At 47.0% G+C, this 19742-nt stretch overlaps 1 protein-coding gene across 2 annotated transcripts; it reads right to left on the bottom strand.

Annotated features, from left to right (window-relative positions):
• Nucleotides 1–907: 907 nt before the first annotated feature.
• On the bottom strand, nucleotides 908–19725 carry LOC141048561 (poly(U)-specific endoribonuclease-A-like). Of its 2 annotated transcripts, none has more exons than XM_073544271.1 (7): nucleotides 19582–19725; nucleotides 7384–7483; nucleotides 3902–4013; nucleotides 3306–3427; nucleotides 2798–2910; nucleotides 2019–2172; nucleotides 908–1932 (listed from the first exon to the last, which is right to left on the bottom strand). In XM_073544271.1, exons 1-7 carry the CDS (start codon nucleotides 19590–19592, stop codon nucleotides 1669–1671), a joined length of 876 nt encoding a protein of 291 aa, XP_073400372.1. In that variant the 5' UTR covers nucleotides 19593–19725; the 3' UTR covers nucleotides 908–1668. The 2 variants fall into 2 exon arrangements, with proteins under 2 accessions (XP_073400372.1, XP_073400373.1); XM_073544272.1 differs by lacking the exon at nucleotides 19582–19725 and adding an exon at nucleotides 10988–11007.
• Nucleotides 19726–19742: the final 17 nt, after the last annotated feature.

The following is a 19742-nucleotide window of genomic DNA, read 5'->3' on the forward strand; positions in this document are numbered from 1 at the left end:
GCCAAAACTGCAACGTTTTTAATGAACCCATTCCAAAAAAATAAATTTTCGCAAGGGCGTAAATACTTTTCATGCCACAGCTGTATTTCAAATTTGGAGGAGATTTAAGGGTCTGAAGTCAACTTTATATTATGCATATATGTATATTTGTCTTTAAATGAAGATTATGAGCAAAGCTGCTTCATCTTTTTTTTCACGTTCCATTCATTGGATCAATAAACCTAGTGATTGCAAAAGTCAACACACCTTTCCAGAGCGGATTCAAAGGGTGGTCACGGGACGTAAATTCCCACATCGTCACATGCAGCAAATTTTTTTTGGTATTGTAAATTCTATTTTAGAGGCAGAAATCTGAGTGTGCAGGAGCGAGACGGACTAACGCGCGCGGGCGCGAAACGTGCGAAGACGCGGGCATCGCTCATCTGCAACACCACTTCAATCCATTGTGTGCAGTGACCTCTAATGGAAAGTGAGTGCAGCACCACATTATTCACTGTCTGCAGTGACCTCTAGAGGCCCCGTGGTCAAATTACACTCCATCCATGGTCTGCTGTAAATTTTAGTGGACATTGATGATATAACATGCCTTCATCTAGTCTGCAGTGACCTCTTGTGGTCTGTTGTGGTATAACACTATGGTCTGGAGTGACCTCTAGTGGACACAGGTGATATCACACTATCAGCTAGTTTTCAGTGACCGCTAGTGTTCAGTGTTAGTATAACACTCCATCTACAGCCTGCAGTAGTAGAATTTCTCCCAGTTACTTTGTGTTCAGTACTGCGACTATTTTGCACCTCATAATCAATTAGTGAAACATTGTATTTGCATGTTTTGAATGTAATCTACCATGGAGGTCCAGATACTTTGCTAGAGAGCGACAGCGCCCTCCAGTGTTCAGTTCTGATACAAAGTCTTATAGATTTTATTAACTTGAAATGATCATTTACAAACATTTGATAGACAAAAAAGAAAAAACAACTACTGAATCACAGTTAAAAAAAAATCTTAAATTCCTTCAGCGGACGATTTGGAATTATAGGTGGCCCACACAACAGCCCGCACCACAGCGCGCATGCCGGAAGCTACAGCTGCCAAACTCTTCCTCATTCCGTTCATGTAGGTGAAGAAATAAAATTGATTGAAATGTTGAAAGGCACAAAATGGAGGCAACGGTGTCACACAGAAAGTCAGTGCGTCCCAATGGGAACACTCCCCCCTGCCCTCCGACCGTTCAGTGTTATCATAGGGATACTGGGACGTACAGCAAGCAAGGAGAAGAGGCACAAGATGAGGCCCGGAGATAGTGCATGTAAGTGTTTGTGTTATGTAAGCTGTGTACTTGTGGGTCTACGAGTTGGGCCTAGTTTTTCTACGATAACCGAGCTCCTGGATCCCGGGGCAGGAAGTGTTGTCATATGGACACCGAATATTTAATATAAAAAAATACATTTTTTTTAGCCTCATTATCGGATCTTTGGAATTTTGTTTCCTGAGACGACAGAATCTGAGAAACGTCCAGCTCCGAGCGAGCCAACATGACATGACCAGGACGCTGGACCACCGGCAGATGCTACAATGCTGGACAACCCCTTTAAAATTGTTGACTTGCTACTCTTAAAGGGATCATCCAGCCTTATGCCGCACGTGGATTAAGGGGACACGCGGGGTCAGTATAAGTCAGGGTTGTTGCTGCTCAAGAGGACGGGGTAAGCGGTGCCGATGTAGCGCCCGTGACGATTGACCACCACCTGCAGTTCGTACTCCTCCACCCGGACGATCGCTTTGGTGGTCTTCTCCTGGGCCATGAGGAAGATGACGGTGTAGACGGCGACCTCAAACTCAGGGCTGACCCCGATGAAGCTGCTCCCCACCGGCTTCACCAGGTCCTTCCAGCTGAACTGCAGATTCAACACCTGGTCGTCTTCATCAGGCTGCAGGGGAGGAGAGAGACATCAGAGGGGCCCCCGGGACTGATATCTAGACATGTCTATAGGGGTCCAGGGACCCCAGTCCTTACCCGGCTCTTGTGCTGACGGCCAACAAATCCCTTGTAGTCGATGTTGTTCTTTTTCTCCTGGAGGTAGAATTGTACCCAGTTGTGGAGCCCCATCATCTCCTGGCCGCGCTTTGACTCCCCCACAAATACGTGCTCAAAGCCGCACGAATCAGGGCTGCAAAAGTGAACAACCCCCCCATCATTAGTCTATATAACCGACCAGGACGAAGGGGATCTGCTATTTTTATGCAAAAATAAACAAAACAGGCCTTTCCTAATTTTTGAATTAAGTTAACTATCTTGTAGAAACCCTCAAGCTCCTCTGATTCTGACGCTCATTTCCATTTTGTGCTGCGTCATTCTATTGCAGAGATATTCACAATTGTTGGTCAGGAGAGCACTATGTGAAATCTCTGCTTTCAGTGCAACTGGGCGTTTCTTCAGAGTCTTCTCTGGGGGCATGAGCCCGGCTTTCAACCCTACCACATCATATCAGTCTTAGATGCTGCTGAGCTGCAACTGGCAGACTGCTGGACCAACTGCTGAGCTGTGATTCACAGAGAAGATGCTGTAGAAACGCCCAGTTGTGCTCAAAGTAGAGATTTCACAGGTTGCGCTCCAGAAGAAACAAGTGAATATCTCTGCAATGCAGCGACACAGAACAAAACGGAAAAGAGCTGCAGAATCAGGGGAGCTCAGGGATATCTACAAGGGACTTATTTTAATTTTTTGAGAAGGTCATCTTTAACTGATGTAGCAGTGTGCTTCTGCTTTTATTAGTGGAAACTCTGTGTACTCACCCCTTGCCCGGCTCCCGGCTGTACAGCTGGAACCAGATGTTGTACAACTGAGATTTGAAGTCTTTCACATTCGGTTTTGACCATTTTTTCTTGACCAGATATTCATGAGCGATCTGTAACGCAACAGGAACGTTTAATGCCAACTCCCCAGGGGTTAGTTCCTCCCCTGTGAAAGCTCCATTTATGTTTGGTTCATTAAGTAGGCTCCTCCCCTAAAGAATAACGCTACCTCTTCTAAGTTGACTTCACCCCTCACGGTTGGTCCTTCCTCTAAGCCATACCGCCACAAATTTGTCCCTCCCTTCAGGGCAAACTCCACCTCCTCAGGATTATTCCCCATGCCCAGTCCTCATAGTAAGCTCCACCTCCTTGGGGTTGGTGCCACCTCCCTTCAGGGTTAGCTCCACCTCCTCAAAGCTAGCTCCACCTCTGCAGAGCAGGTACAGTGTGATATATAGATTAATCATTATATAGTGGTTCTAGAACTTTCCTATAACTCCTGTATCACCTTCATCACTTTAGTTTCCAGGATGGCGTCGAGGAACCGGTTCATTTCAGCAATTTCTTCTGAGGTCACAACTTCGGCCACCCCCGTGGACATCTCGTAGTTGTCGAGAAGGGAAATGAAGGCTACATGGGGGAGATGAGAGGAGCAAACATTAATGATATTATTCCTAGGCTCCGCCTCCTGGACATATTAAGCTCCACCTCCTGTACGCATGTCCAGGAGGCGGAGTTTAAGAATGATATGTCCAGGAGGCGGAGTGCAGGAATAGAATTTAAAGGGGGAGTATCACATTGATCCTTGCAAAGATGATAAAGAGGAAAGTAGCTAACACCCCAGGTAAGATTTGGGTTTAGTGACTGATGTCTGTACAGGCGGCGGAGATATTAGGGACACTCACAGGTTTCTCACGGTCTGGGAGTCGTCTTATACCAATACCACAGAGACTTGGATCTCAGTTTTGTTTGCTTAGTTCTTAAGGAGTTTCTGTTTGTACAAATTCCTGGTCAGTAACGAACCTGCAGCTCTGAGACATCCACAGCTAAAATGATAATCGTCCCGTATCTCCGCATGAGTCATTATACGGCCCCAACTCTCACCTGCAAAGGTCTTTATACTCTTCAGCTTCTCCTCATTGACACATTGGAAAAGTGGGAAATGGGCGCTGTCTCTGGCCTGGTGACGGCCAGCGGGTACATACCCGGCCTTACCCTACGGAGCGGAGAAGGGAGGGCGGCACCGGTGAGAAGCAACAGGAACCATATAATATCAGTTATATTACTGCACATAGGGGGCAGTATTATAGTAGTTATATTCTTGTATATAGGAGCAGTATTATAGTAGTTATATTCTTGTATATAGGAGCAGTATTATAGTAGTTATATTCTTGTACATAGGGGGCAGTATTATAGTAGTTATATTCTTGTACATAGGGGGCAGTATTATAGTAGTTATATTCTTGTACATAGGGAGCAGTATTATAGTAGTTATATTCTTGTACATAGGGGGCAGTATTATAGTAGTTATATTCTTGTACATAGGGGGCAGTATTATAGTAGTTATATTCTTGTACATAGGGGGCAGTATTATAGTAGTTATATTCTTGTACATAGGGGGCAGTATTATAGTAGTTATATTCTTGTACATAGGGGCAGTATTATAGTAGTTATATTCTTGTACATAGGGGGCAGTATTATAGTAGTTATATTCTTGTACATAGGGGGCAGTATTATAGTAGTTATATTCTTGTACATAGGGGGCAGTATTATAATAGTTATATTCTTGTACATAGGGAGCAGTATCATAGTAGTTATATTCTTGTACATAGGGGGCAGTATTATAGTAGTTATATTCTTGTACATAGGGGGCAGTATTATAGTAGTTATATTCTTGTACATAGGGGGCAGTATTATAGTAGTTATATTCTTGTACATAGGGGGCAGTATTATAGTAGTTATATTCTTGTACATAGGAGCAGTATTATAGTAGTTATATTCTTGTACATAGGGGCAGTATTATAGTAGTTATATTCTTGTACATAGGAGCAGTATTATAGTAGTTATATTCTTGTATATAGGGGGCAGTATTATAGTAGTTATATTCTTGTACATAGGAGCAGTATTATAGTAGTTATATTCTTGTATATAGGAGCAGTATTATAGTAGTTATATTCTTGTACATAGGAGCAGTATTATAGTAGTTATATTCTTGTACATAGGAGCAGTAATATAGTAGTTATATTCTTGTACATAGGAGCAGTATTATAGTAGTTATATTCTTGTATATAGGAGCAGTATTATAGTAGTTATATTCTTGTACATAGGAGCAGTATTATAGTAGTTATATTCTTGTATATAGGGGGCGGTATTATAGTAGTTATATTCTTGTACATAGGAGCAGTATTATAGTAGTTATATTCTTGTATATAGGAGCAGTATTATAGTAGTTATATTCTTGTACATAGGGGGCAGTATTATAGTAGTTATATTCTTGTACATAGGGGCAGTATTATAGTAGTTATATTCTTGTACATAGGGGCAGTATTATAGTAGTTATATTCTTGTACATAGGGGGCAGTATTATAGTAGTTATATTCTTGTACATAGGAGCAGTATTATAGTAGTTATATTCTTGTACATAGGGGCAGTATTATAGTAGTTATATTCTTGTACATAGGAGCAGTATTATAGTAGTTATATTCTTGTATATAGGGGGCAGTATTATAGTAGTTATATTCTTGTACATAGGAGCAGTATTATAGTAGTTATATTCTTGTACATAGGAGCAGTATTATAGTAGTTATATTCTTGTATATAGGGGGCAGTATTATAGTAGTTATATTCTTGTACATAGGGGCAGTATTATAGTAGTTATATTCTTGTATATAGGGGGCAGTATTATAGTAGTTATATTCTTGTATATAGGGGGCAGTATTATAGTAGTTATATTCTTGTACATAGGAGGCAGTATTATAGTAGTTATATTCTTGTACATAGGAGCAGTATTATAGTAGTTATATTCTTGTATATAGGGGGCAGTATTATAGTAGTTATATTCTTGTACATAGGAGCAGTATTATAGTAGTTATATTCTTGTACATAGGAGCAGTATTATAGTAGTTATATTCTTGTATATAGGGGGCAGTATTATAGTAGTTATATTCTTGTACATAGGAGCAGTATTATAGTAGTTATATTCTTGTACATAGGAGCAGTATTATAGTAGTTATATTCTTGTATATAGGGGGCAGTATTATAGTAGTTATATTCTTGTACATAGGGGCAGTATTATAGTAGTTATATTCTTGTATATAGGGGGCAGTATTATAGTAGTTATATTCTTGTATATAGGGGGCAGTATTATAGTAGTTATATTCTTGTACATAGGAGCAGTATTATAGTAGTTATATTCTTGTATATAGGGGGCAGTATTATAGTAGTTATATTCTTGTACATAGGGAGCAGTATTATAGTAGTTATATTCTTGTACATAGGGAGCAGTATCATAGTAGTTATATTCTTGTACATAGGGGGCAGTATTATAGTAGTTATATTCTTGTACATAGGGAGCAGTATCATAGTAGTTATATTCTTGTACATAGGGGGCAGTAGTATAGTAGTTATATTCTTGTACATAGGGGCAGTATTACAGTAGTTATATTCTTGTACATAGGGGGCAGTAGTATAGTAGTTATATTCTTGTACATAGGGGCAGTATTACAGTAGTTATATTCTTGTACATAGGGGGCAGTATTATAGTAGTTATATTCTTGTACATAGGGGGCAGTATTATAGTAGTTATATTCTTGTACATAGGAGCAGTATTATAGTAGTTATATTCTTGTACATAGGGGCAGTATTATAGTAGTTATATTCTTGTACATAGGGGCAGTATTATAGTAGTTATATTCTTGTACATAGGAGCAGTATTATAGTAGTTATATTCTTGTATATAGGGGGCAGTATTATAGTAGTTATATTCTTGTACATAGGTGCAGTATTATAGTAGTTATATTCTTGTACATAGGAGCAGTATTATAGTAGTTATATTCTTGTACATAGGAGCAGTATTATAGTAGTTATATTCTTGTACATAGGGGCAGTATTATAGTAGTTATATTCTTGTACATAGGGGCAGTATTATAGTAGTTATATTCTTGTACATAGGAGCAGTATTATAGTAGTTATATTCTTGTATATAGGGGGCAGTATTATAGTAGTTATATTCTTGTACATAGGGGGCAGTATTATAGTAGTTATATTCTTGTACATAGGAGCAGTATTATAGTAGTTATATTCTTGTACATAGGGGCAGTATTATAGTAGTTATATTCTTGTACATAGGGGCAGTATTATAGTAGTTATATTCTTGTACATAGGGGGCAGTATTATAGTAGTTATATTCTTGTACATAGGGGCAGTATTATAGTAGTTATATTCTTGTACATAGGGAGCAGTATTATAGTAGTTATATTCTTGTACATAGGAGCAGTATTATAGTAGTTATATTCTTGTACATAGGGGCAGTATTATAGTAGTTCTATTCTTGTACACAGGGGCAGTATTATAGCAGTTATATTTACCTGCAGAGCGATGCGGTAATCTTTTCCGGGAGACATACGATTCACGTCAGCGTCCCAGAGCTCATTGAACAGTTTGGACAGCTCATGATTTAGGTTTCCCCTGTGAAGAAGTGAAATTTTGAAGAAATTGATTGAGTCTCGCTCCGGTTGAATAGGGGGCAGTAGGGGGAACATCTATTATTTCCATCCCAGACGGTTTTATTATGTCTCCTCATTGGTTTCTCCCTTTCGGTGCAGATAAACGTTAATTCTTAAAGTGAAGTCATCAGGTTCTCTGGCCCTTATTTTTGGTGGCAGACAAGCCGTGATCTTGTGTGTGTGAATGATAAAGGTCGCAGGGACAGTGCTGCTCCGGGGAGATAACAGTCCAGCGTTTGTCTGATGGTGTACAGCGGGGTGTTGGCGCGTACAGTAAGTTGCTGGATAAGCAGGATTTCTTCCATTCTCTTACAGTCTGGCAGAAGTGACTCCATCCTGACGTGTTGTGACCCGAGCGGCCGTCACAAGAACACAAACCTCGTCTGATGTGGAGTCTGGATCCTGTGTCACAGGGAGGGGAATAAAGATCTGACGGCGAGATCCCGGTAATAAGTGCAGGGACCCCGTATGTTTCATCCTTCTGTGTCCTGTCTGGATAGAGGGCGAGGGCCGAACTCACCGATATTTGCAGCCAACAGTCCGGTCCTTGAATCAGATCAGAATACAGGCTGCAATACAGTCACAGAGAGCTCGGGTCCATGTTGAAAATAACAGGAGGAGGAGGAGTGCGGCGACAGCAAACGAGGAGCACAACGAAGGGAAAAGGGGAGGCGAGGAGCGCAGCAACAGAAAATGGGTAGACAAGGAGCGTGGCGAAGGGAAAAGGGGAGACGAGGAGCGCAATAACAGAAAATGGTTAGACAAGGAGCGCGGCGAAGGGAAAAGGGGAGACGAGGAGCGCGGCGAAGGGAAAAGGGGAGACGAGGAGCGCAATAACAGAAAATGGGTAGACGAGGAGCGCGGCGAAGGGAAAAGGGGAGACGAGGAGCGCGGCGAAGGGAAAAGGGGAGACGAGGAGCGCGGCTAAGGGAAAAGGGGAGACGAGGAGCGCAATAACAGAAAATGGGTAGACAAGGAGCGCGGCGAGGGGAAAAGGGGAGACGAGGAGCGCGGCTAAGGGAAAAGGGGAGACGAGGAGCGCGGCGAAGGGAAAAGGGGAGACGAGGAGCGCAGCGAAGGGAAAAGGGGAGGCGAGGAGCGCAGCAACAGAAAATGGGTAGACAAGGAGCGTGGCGAAGGGAAAAGGGGAGACGAGGAGCGCAATAACAGAAAATGGGTAGACAAGGAGCGCGGCTAAGGGAAAAGGGGAGACGAGGAGCGCAATAACAGAAAATGGGTAGACAAGGAGTGCGGCGAAGGGAAAAGGGGAGACGAGGAGCGCGGCTAAGGGAAAAGGGGAGACGAGGAGCGCGGCAACAGCAAACGGGTAGACAAGGAGCGCGGCGAAGGGAAAAGGGGAGACGAGGAGCGCAATAACAGAAAATGGGTAGACAAGGAGTGCGGCGAAGGGAAAAGGGGAGACGAGGAGCGCAATAACAGAAAATGGGTAGACAAGGAGTGCGGCGAAGGGAAAAGGGGAGACGAGGAGCGCAATAACAGAAAATGGGTAGACAAGGAGTGCGGCGAAGGGAAAAGGGGAGACGAGGAGCGCAATAACAGAAAATGGGTAGACAAGGAGTGCGGCGAAGGGAAAAGGGGAGACGAGGAGCGCGGCTAAGGGAAAAGGGGAGACGAGGAGCGCAATAACAGCAAACGGGTAGACAAGGAGCGCAGCGAAGGGAAAAGGGGAGACGAGGAGCGCAATAACAGAAAATGGGTAGACAAGGAGTGCGGCGAAGGGAAAAGGGGAGACGAGGAGCGCAATAACAGAAAATGGGTAGACAAGGAGTGCGGCGAAGGGAAAAGGGGAGACGAGGAGCGCAATAACAGAAAATGGGTAGACAAGGAGTGCGGCGAAGGGAAAAGGGGAGACGAGGAGCGCGGCTAAGGGAAAAGGGGAGACGAGGAGCGCGGCAACAGCAAACGGGTAGACAAGGAGCGCGGCGAAGGGAAAAGGGGAGACGAGGAGCGCGGCGAAGGGAAAAGGGGAGACGAGGAGCGCAATAACAGAAAATGGGTAGACAAGGAGTGCGGCGAAGGGAAAAGGGGAGACGACGAGCGCGGCGACGGGAAAAGGGGAGACGACGAGCGCGGCTAAGGGAAAAGGGGAGACGACGAGCGCGGCTAAGGGAAAAGGGGAGACGACAAGCGCGGCTAAGGGAAAAGGGGAGATGACGATCGCGGCTAAGGGAAAAGGGGAGACGACGAGCGCGGCGAAGGGAAAAGGGGAGACGACGAGCGCGGCTAAGGGAAAAGGGGAGACGACGAGCGCGGCTAAGGGAAAAGGGGAGACGACGAGCGCGGCTAAGGGAAAAGGGGAGACGACGAGCGCCGCGAAGGGAAAAGGGGAGACGACGAGCGCCGCGAAGGGAAAAGGGGAGACGACGAGCGCGGCGAAGGGAAAAGGGGAGACGACGAGCGCAGCGAAGGGCAAATGGGCAGGCGAGGAGCGCAGCGGCGAAGGGCAAATGGGCAGGCGAGGAGCGCAGCGGCGAAGGCAAAAGGGGAGATGAGAGCAGCGAAGGCAAGGAAAAAGATGAAGATTGAGAGATATTTAAGGAGAATTTTGGAACAGGTAGAAGGAATGCCTGGGGTGAAGGGAATGTGGAGATGAATGGTATAAATGTAAAGAAAAAAACTAGACATGGGGTAAGAGGAGTAAATATGGGGGACACGGAAGTCAGATTACAAGGACCTGGGTCAAGAGAAAGGAAAATAGTAAAGAGCCCTGAAGTGAGGAGATGTGATGGGCGACAGCTGGGAGAAGATTAACCAAAGAGTGAGTGACACAAGGGGACGATCTGAGAAAGGACGGACGGCAAACTGCTGACGTGACCCGGCGGGGACCACGGTGATCGCCTGTGAGAAGCTGCTGGGTTGTCGGATGTCACCGGCTGAATTGGGCCGAAAACTGCCGAACAAGCAGAAGTCCCCGGAACAGTGGTGCGGGGGTAGAAACGGGACAGCAGGCCGAACAAAAATTATCCGACGGGTAATAACTGCCCATTCAGTGTTGTCATAGGGACGCTGGGCCTCCGAAATAACTACAGTGCAGCTTTTACATTAACAGGAAAGGTCAATTAAAATGAACAAGATTTGTCTGGAGTCTGAGAGGCTGATGCCGCCCTGAATCTGCTGCCGCCCAGACAGGAAGTGTTGTCATAGGAGCCATATAATAATATATTACATTCTCCTTTAAGTAAAAAACAAATCTACCAGACTGACAGTGTAAGTGACTGAACAGGTGACAGGAAGGAGCAGGGTGGGCACAGGAGACCACAAAACCGCAGCCACCCACACATCAGGATTCTCAACAGCCGGATCCAAACTCTGCAAATGATTACCAGTAAATATATATAAATGCACAGAACTGGATCCACCTGATCTCTGCAGTGCGAAGTCTACAATCCACACAGGAAGGAGGAAAAGTAGAAAAATCAAACACAGAAAATAGAACTACACTTACCGGTAGTTGGATTTCTAAGACCCTCCACGACAGCACACAGGAGGTTGCCTCCCCATCCTGATTAGGGACAGGAAACAAGAGGTTAAATAGCCCTCCCCTTCCTCTAATCCACAGTGTTCTCCAAGGACCACATAGAGTGAATGCTTGAAATATTATTTAGTCACACGAACAAAATTTTGTTGTGGGGGAAATTACCCGTGCTGTCGTGGAGGGTCTGAGAAACCCAACTACCGGTAAGTGTAGTTCTATTTTCTCTAATCCCCTCCACGACAGCACATAGGAGGTATGCCAAAGAGTAATGGTTTAGGAAGGGACCACGGCTTGCAGGACTTTCCTGCCAAAGGTTAGATCTCGTACTGACATAAGATCTAATCTACAATGCCTCATGAAGGTATGGACTGAAGACCAGGTCGCGGCCTTGCAGATCTGCTCGATGGATGCATCAGCTTTTTCTGCCCAGGAGATGGAGAGAGCTCTGGTGGAGTGGGCTTTCAGGGATACTGGAGGAGGTAGATCCTGGTTTTTATAAGCGGCCGTGATCGCTTTTTTGATCCAGTTAGCTAGGGAGCTTTTGGACGCTTTCTTCCCCTTGTTTGGTCCGCCATACTGAACAAAGATTCTGATCTTTCCTCCAGAGCTTTGTCTCTTCCAAATAGGTCAGATCTGCTCGCCGGACGTCCAGTGAATGGAATCCCTCTTCCCTCTCGTCCCTCGGGCTATCACAGAAGGAGGTCAGTATAATTTCCTGGGATCTGTGGAAATTCGAAGACACTTTTGACACAAAGGAAGGGTCTAGCCGGAAAATTAGTCTATCGTCCAGAATTTTTAATAGGGTTCTCTGATGGACAGAGCCTGAATTTCTCCCACTCTTCTTGCCGTTGTAAGGGCTACGAGTAGTGCTGTTTTCCAGGATAGTTTATCTATCTGGGCCTGGTCGATAGGTTCAAATGGAGAGTTCGTTAGACCCTTTAGTACTATATTCAGGTCCCATGCTGGGACCATGTTGGATTTATTTGGATGGATTCTGGAAGCTGCTGACATAAACCTCTTGATCCATTGATGCTCTGCTAGGTTTTGATTGGAGAAAGAACTTAGGGCTGATATCTGGACCCTCAAAGTGCTTGGTTTCAGACCCTTGGATAAACCGTCCTGTAGGAAGTCTAGGATCTTTGTCACGTTGGGGTGGAAGGGATCTATGGGAGTCTATCCGTACCATGCTGAAAAGGTCTTCCATATTTTGGAATATACAGCATGTGTGATTTTTTTCCTACTTTTTTGTAGGGTAGCTATCACTGCAGCCGAGAGGCCTCTGGTTTTCAGGATTGTGGTTTCAGAAACCAGGGTGCCAAGCTTAAGCTGTGGGGAGCCGGGTGAAGGATGGGACCTTGATGTAGAAGGTCGCGGTCCTTGTGCAGGATCAGGGGACCCTCTGAGTTCATCAGTTTTAGGGCTCCGAACCAGCTTCTTTTTGGCCAGAGAGGGGCGATCAGGATAGTGTTGACCCCGTCTGTCCTGACCTTTTGCAGAGTTTTTGGTACTAGGGGAATCGGTGGAAAGGCGTATGCCAGTCCGAAGTTCCACGGGTGAGCGAAGGCGTCCACCCTTGAGTGTGTCTCGTTTGGACCTATGGAGAAGTAATGCTTTGTTTTGGCATTCTTCCGGCTCGCAAATAGGTCTACCTCTGGGAGACCCCATTTTTTGGTTAAGGTGTGGAATACTCTGACGTTGAGGCTCCATCCCCCTGGATCCAAGTCTGTCCTGCTTAGGAAGTCTGCCTCGGTGTTGTCGGATCCTTTTAGGTAGAGAGCTGCAAGAGACTGGAGATTGTGTTCTGCCCAGCTGAATATCTGTGCTGAAACGTTTTGCAGACTTCCGTATTTTGTGCTGCCCTGATGATGTAGATGGGCCACGGTGGTCATATTGTCGGAGTAAATCCGGACATGGGTTCCCTGGACTGATGTTTCTGCTGCCTTTATGGCTTCTTCTACCGCTCTCAGTTCTCTGTAGTTGGAAGATTGTTTTTCCATGTCTCTGGGCCAGAGTCCCTGGTAGATTCCCTGAGACGATACTGCTCCCCAGCCACGTTTGCTGGCGTCTGTTGTGATCGACGTCATGGGGTATTGTATCCAGGGTGTCCCTTTTGCTAGATTCCCCTGGTTGAGCCACCAGTTGAGAGACAGCTTTACGTGCTGGGGTAGGGAGATTCTCGTATTGAGGGTCTCCGGGCCTTTGTTCCAGCGGGATAGGATATATCTCTGGAGTATCCTTGAGTGGGCCTGGGCCCAAGGGACCGCTTGGATGCAAAAAGTCATTGACCCCAATGTTGACATGGCGGACCTTATGGTCACTGTTTTCTGACTTTTTAGAGTCTGAACTTTTGATCTCACAACTACCTGCTTGGTGGACGGAAGAAAGGATATTTGGTTGTGGGAATGTGGGAGGATCCCTAGAAAGACCTTCCTGGTTGAAGGATTCAGGTCTGATTTTTCCATGTTTACAATCCAGCCCAGGGACGCCAGGGTCTGCAGGACTGTTTGTAGGTGTTGCCTTAGAATGGTGTTGGAGGGAGCCAAGACCAGGAGGTCGTCTAAGTAAGGGACGACACATATATCCTTCCCTCTGAGGAATGCTACCACTTCTGCCATTATCTTTGTAAATGTTCGGGGTGCCGAAGAGATGCCGAAGGGTAGAACTCTTGGAAGTGGTGTACTTCCGTGTCTAGAGTGACTGCGAACCTTAGATATTGCCAATGGGATGGATGGATGGGAACGTGGTAATAGGCCTCTTGGAGATCTATGGTGGCCATGGCTAAGTCTCGCCCTATCAGTGGTATCGTAGTCTTTATCGATTCCATCTTGAAGCGATGGTACCGGACATGTTGGTTTAGCTTCTTCAGGTTGATGATGACCCAGTATTTCCCACTTGGCTTTTTTATTAAGAACAGCCGGGAGTAGTGGCCCTGACCCTGTTCCAGTTCTGGGACTGGAGAGATTACCGCTGACGATAGCATCTTTTGGAGCTCGCAGTGTAGAACTTTTTGAAGTCTTGCTGACGGAAGAAATGTAACTTCCAAGTTTTGCGGGGGGCTGGAGGAGAATTCTATTTTTTCTCCCCATCTGACCGAGTCCAGGATTCTTTGATTCGTTGTTATCTCCTGCCAGCTTGGGAAGTAATCTGCGATTCTGCCCCCTACTTGCTCGGCGTCATTTTTTATCTCTGTCTGAACGGGAATCTTGATAAATATTCCTGCCTCTTCCGCCTTTTGGGTAGCTCCAATGTCCCGTTTTCCCTTTACCCCTGTATTGCGGGGTTTGAGCCTGGGGTGGATGATAGGGTTTTTTCTTTGGTGGTTTCAGCTCGGGAAGGTTTTTCTTCTTGTCGGTCACCTTCTCTAATAGTTCGTCCAATGCCGGGCTAAATACATATTCGCCCTTGAATGGGATAGAGCATAATTTTGATTGGATATCTCCACTCCACATTTTTAGCCATAGGGCCCTTCGAGTGGTGTTGGAAAGCACGGACGTTCTTGCCGCAATACAGACCGACTCCGCCGAGGAGTCTGCTAAAAAGGCGACTGCCTCCTCTAGAAGTGGTAGAGAGGCTAGGAGATCTTCCTTCGAAGTTCCCCTTTTTATATGGTCTCCTAGCTGCGGAAGCCAGAGATATAGGGTCCTGGTTACACAGGCTGATGCCACATTTGTTTTCAATGAAGTCACTGAGGCTTCCCCGGACTTCCTCAATAGGCTATCCATCTTCCGGTCCAGTGGGCCTTTCAGCTGCGAGGAGTCCTCGAAGGGTAGCGTAGTCTTTTTAGCTACTCTGGCTACCTGGATATCCACTTCTGGAATCTCAGTCCAAGGTTTCGCGGCTTCTTCGTCCAGGGGAAATCGATCCTTCATTTCGCCCGGGATACTTAGCTTCTTTTCCGGGAGTTCCCATTCTTCCAGGATTAGACTCTGGATATTATCATGGATAGGGAAAACCATTTTCTTCCTGGATTTCAGGCCGCCAAATAGGTCATCCTGCACTGAGCGGGGTGGTCTATCTTCTTCTACTCCCATTGTGTTCCTGACTGCTGAGAGAAGTTCCTCCATATCGTCTCAGGAAAAGAACCACTTCTTATCATCCTCTGACCGGGCTGGGGTTAGTTCACCCTCTTCCCTCCAGTCCGCTGAAACCGATGATTCGGGTTCTGAATCTGAGATGTCCTCAGGGGCGTATTTCCTCTTCCTTGAGGTTGAGGGCCCCCCCCCCCCGAATGACTGGGAGAAGGTGACGACTGGATTTCCTGTCGCATCATCCCTCGTACTTCCTCTATCAGGGATGGTTGTTCCTCCCATACGATTTTTGCCGTGCACTGCTGGCACAAGGTCTTTTTATTATCGGAGGGGAGTTTTTTCCGACAGATGTCACATTTTCGGCTTGTAGGTTTTTCTTCCGTTTTTGGTGTAGGATCCTTGTCTCCCCGAGAGAGAAGGAGGGGGGCCCTAAGGATGGGCCCTAAACCAAAAAGGTATTTACCCTTTTCCGAGTGTACTCACTGGGCCAGGGTTTGAGCTGGGCTCTGCAGAAGCAGCTTTCAGGGAAGACGCATCCATCATGCAGACGTTAGTCCTACCTTATGGCGTCTTCCATCAGGGTCCTTCAATAGGAACCGAGATCCAGCTTCCTTTACCACATCCAATCGGATGAGATCACTCCCCCCTAAATTCCTGGCACCACCTGTTTCTTTTTTTTCAATTTTAAATTTCCCTCCAAGATGGCGGCGCGTTCCACTGTGGAACGCAGGGAGGAAGTGACGTCACGTCTTCGGGCCCGGTGGTGCGCGTCACTTCTGGTGCTTGCCGCTCAGGAGAGACAGGCATGCGGCGTGCGGGGGGGAGCGAATCCTGGGCTGGGGAGCTACGGGAGGCCCCCAGCCCCACTCAACATCCAGCGTTGCCGAAGCACCGTAGGATGGTGCGGGTCCCGCCAGCGGCTGGAGCAGCATACGGGGAGGAAGGTGTGGGACGATCGACCCCAGCTGCCCGGCTCACGGTAAGGGGGAAAAAACTCCGGGATCTCGCCGGCCCCATCCACAGAGCACATAGAACCTCTTCATTCCTGTTAGGGACAGGAAAACACTGGGGATTAGAGGAAGGGGAGGGCTATTTAACCTCTTTTTTCCTGTCCCTAATCAGGATGGGGAGCTCCCTCTGGTGGTGGCTGTATAAATGTGTATGTAGTGAGCTCCCTCTGGTGGTGGCTGTATAAATCTGTATGTAGAGAGCTCCCTCTAGTAGTGACTGTATAAATCTGTATGTAGGGAGCTCCCTCTGGTGGTGGCTGTATAAATCTGTATGTAGTGAGCTCCCTCTGGTGGTGACTGTATAAATCTGTATGTAGTGAGCTCCCTCTGGTGGTGGCTGTATAAATCTGTATGTAGTGAGCTCCCTCTGGTGGTGGCTGTATAAATCTGTATGTAGTGAGCTCCCTCTGGTGGTGGCTGTATAAATCTGTATGTAGTGAGCTCCCTCTGGTGGTGGCTGTATAAATCTGTATGTAGTGATCTCCCTCTAGTGGTGACTGTATAAATCTGTAGTGAGCTCCCTCTAGTGGTGGCTGTATAAATCTGTATGTAGTGAGCTTCCTCTAGTGGTGACTGTATAAATCTGTATGTAGTGAGCTCCCTCTGGTGGTGGCTGTATAAATCTGTATGTAGTGAGCTTCCTCTAGTGGTGACTGTATAAATCTGTATGTAGTGAGCTTCCTCTAGTGGTGGTTGTATAAATCTGTATGTAGTGAGCTCCCTCTAGTGGTGGCTGTATAAATCTGTGTGTAGTGAGCTCCCTCTAGTGGTGGCTGTATAAATCTGTATGTAGTGAGCTCCCTCTAGTGGTGGCTGTATAAATATGTATGTAGTGAGCTCCCTCTAGTGGTGGCTGTATAAATCTGTGTAGTGAGCTCCCCCTAGTGGTGACTGCAGGATTAGAGTTCTGTCATACAATGCCATAGCTCCCAAGCGTCCCGATTCCCGCGGGAAAGTCCCGGTTTTGACACCCCCTTCCCGCATCCCGCCCGGGACTGTATTTTTTCCACATTGCACTGAGCCGCCACGCCCCCCCCATCCACCGACGCCACGCTCGCCGTCCCAGATAGACGCACCGCAGCCTGCAATGATGTGGCTGGGCTGTGTGTGTTCTGTCTCTGCGCAGAGGACCTGTGAGAGGGGAGGAGTCAGGGGTCACATGATCAGGGGCTGTGTCTGTCTCCATGTCTGTCTGCACTCTGCAGGAGTCTGGTTGGCTGTGCTGGTTGTCATGCTGGATGAGGTGAAGTTTCTGTGTGGATTCAGGAGAGGTTTACAGTGTGGATGTAGCAGAGCTGCGCATGTAGGGGGCGTACGGAGCGGAGCTGCGCATGTACGGGGCATACAAAGTGGGCGTTTCCCACGGACACAGGAGTACACGGCGGGGCCCCGAGGAGCACTTTAAAACTCGCACATGACTGTCCACCGGAAATGAGGAGATTGTGACGGAACCATGGAGGCACTTCAGGGAATGCTTCAGATCCATCACCGTGTCCTCCTCCGACAGAGCGGACAGCGAGATCACCCTGGAATCGGGGATGCCGGCCATGTGAGCGGATCATGGTATGTCCTGCACCAGGAGGCTCAGGTGGGCACTACAATGGGAGCCGGGCTGCTATAGTAGCTTTATAGAATCTTTATTTCTTTCTCGCTCTCTGTTTTTTTATGTCTCTGTCCTGTCTTTCCCTCTCTCTGTTTTCTCTCTCTCTCTCTAATCTTTCTTTCCCCTCTTTCTCTCTGTTCTTTCTTTCTTTACTTCTTTCTCTCCCTCTTTTCTCTCAGTCTCTCTCTGTGTTCTTTCGTCCCCTCTATCGCTCTGTTCTTTCTTTCCCCCGCTCTTTTTCTCTTTGGTCTCTCTTTTTTGTCTTTCTTTTTCTCTCTCTCTATTCTTTCTTTCCCCTCTTTCTTTCCTTCGCTCTCCCTCTGTTCTTTTTTTCTGTCCCCTCTTTCTTTCTGTTCTCTCTCTGTTCTCTTTTTTCTGTCCCCGCTTTTTTCTCTCGGTGTTCTTTCTTTATTTCCCTTTATTTTTCTCTGTTCTTTCTGTCTCTCTCTGTTCTTTCTTTCTCTCTTGCTTTCCTTTCTTTGCGGTAAGTCAGTGTGCCCACAGTGCCAGCCACTATGCCCCTAATAGCAGTCAGTGTGATCAGCAGTGCTAAATGGGTGCCACTGGGCATGGACATGGTTATGACTAGTTGCAAAATGGGTGTGGTCGGGGGCGTGGCCTAAAATTTGCCATGGCGCAGCCTTTGTCCCTCTTTCCCTTCTTCAAAAGCTGGGAGGTATGCAATGCTATGGTGGGGGATCCCTTTTCCGACGTAGGTCCTGGCGCAGAAGAGATCCACTATCCGAATCTGACAACCTATTGTACGGATCTCAGCTCGTCAGCGGTTTCTGGGACACATGATGGCGCCGCACTGTTGGTTTTGGAGAACGTCCAGACAACGTGTATTTAGTCTCCATCTTTGCAGCCACCACAGGTTAACACTGCAAATGCCGGAGTCTTATGAACAAAGTGTCATTACCACCCATCTCCACCCCCCCACCTTACCTAATGCAGCCGAGCCGGTAGATATATTTACCCCCCGGCAGTCCTATGTAAAGTCACCAATGAGATGTGGAACGTTGAGTGGCGCAGTCTCACATAGTGACCAATCTGATGCTTTCCAGAGAGCTGAGCTGTAGTTGGACTTGTTACCACCAGGTGGCAACAATTAGCTCATGAGGCAGCGGAATATGAAGCTGCGCCCTGAGGCATGATGGGAGTGATTGACGGAATAAAACGCGGGGTCCTAGGAAGGATTCCTGCATCATCACTGCGAGTAACGGAAGTGGTCGGAGCGCTCCTTTAAAAGCGGACACAGAGGCCATTGTTATATCAGTGTATTATGGGGCGTACGGAACAACGAGATTACGCCGGTGTCATCAATTCCTGCTCCGTGCAGTAACTGCCCGAGGGAGGGAAGCGCCGGATTGGCAGGGGCTACAATTACAGGAGGTCCGACGTGTCCATACAAGTCAGGGGCGGCTGTGGACTCCATTACGGTCCCACATAACACCTCCCTTATTAGGCTGCGGTAGTCCTGTACCTGTATTAGGGGCACAGTCCAACCCAAGCAAGAGAAAATGCGGCCCCCAAGTCAGGAGATTGTGGGGGTCTCACCCTGAATAATGACTCTGATGGCAGAATTTAAAGGGGCATTTCTCTACCCCATTACTGCTGAGGCGATGACCTGTAGAGATGCAGAGGAGCGTGCCCAAGCGCTGGGGCCCGGGTCAGAGGTCAGGGGTCTCACATTCTGGACCCCAACCATCAAAATTTCTGACAAATGGAAAGTTTTTTTTTAAAGTGACAGTCACCCCTTTAAGTGGCCCCATCATTATCTCCCCACAGCTGCCAATCACAGGGCGGTGTTAGTGGAGCGCAGGGTCTCCAGCTTGTGGCTGGGTAGGGCATGCTAGGAGTTGTAGTGTTGCGCCTCCCAGGACGCTCTCGGTCGGCGGCGCTCAGCCCCAGGCGGCCTCTCACCTGGCGGCCATGACGAGCTCCAGTCCCTTCTGCTGAAATACTTCAGAACCGCAGGATGAAAGAGCCCGGATCAGCCAATCACAGCCCGCGGCCTGGACCCGCCCAGTTATAGAGGAGACAAGGGTGTGGTCATGACTGACGTCTCCCGCAGCCAATCACTG

Source organism: Dendrobates tinctorius, unplaced genomic scaffold (genome assembly GCF_039654945.1).
Source record: "Dendrobates tinctorius isolate UK_male_01 unplaced genomic scaffold, ASM3965494v1 ptg000136l, whole genome shotgun sequence".
Taxonomy (NCBI): Eukaryota; Metazoa; Chordata; class Amphibia; order Anura; family Dendrobatidae; genus Dendrobates; species Dendrobates tinctorius.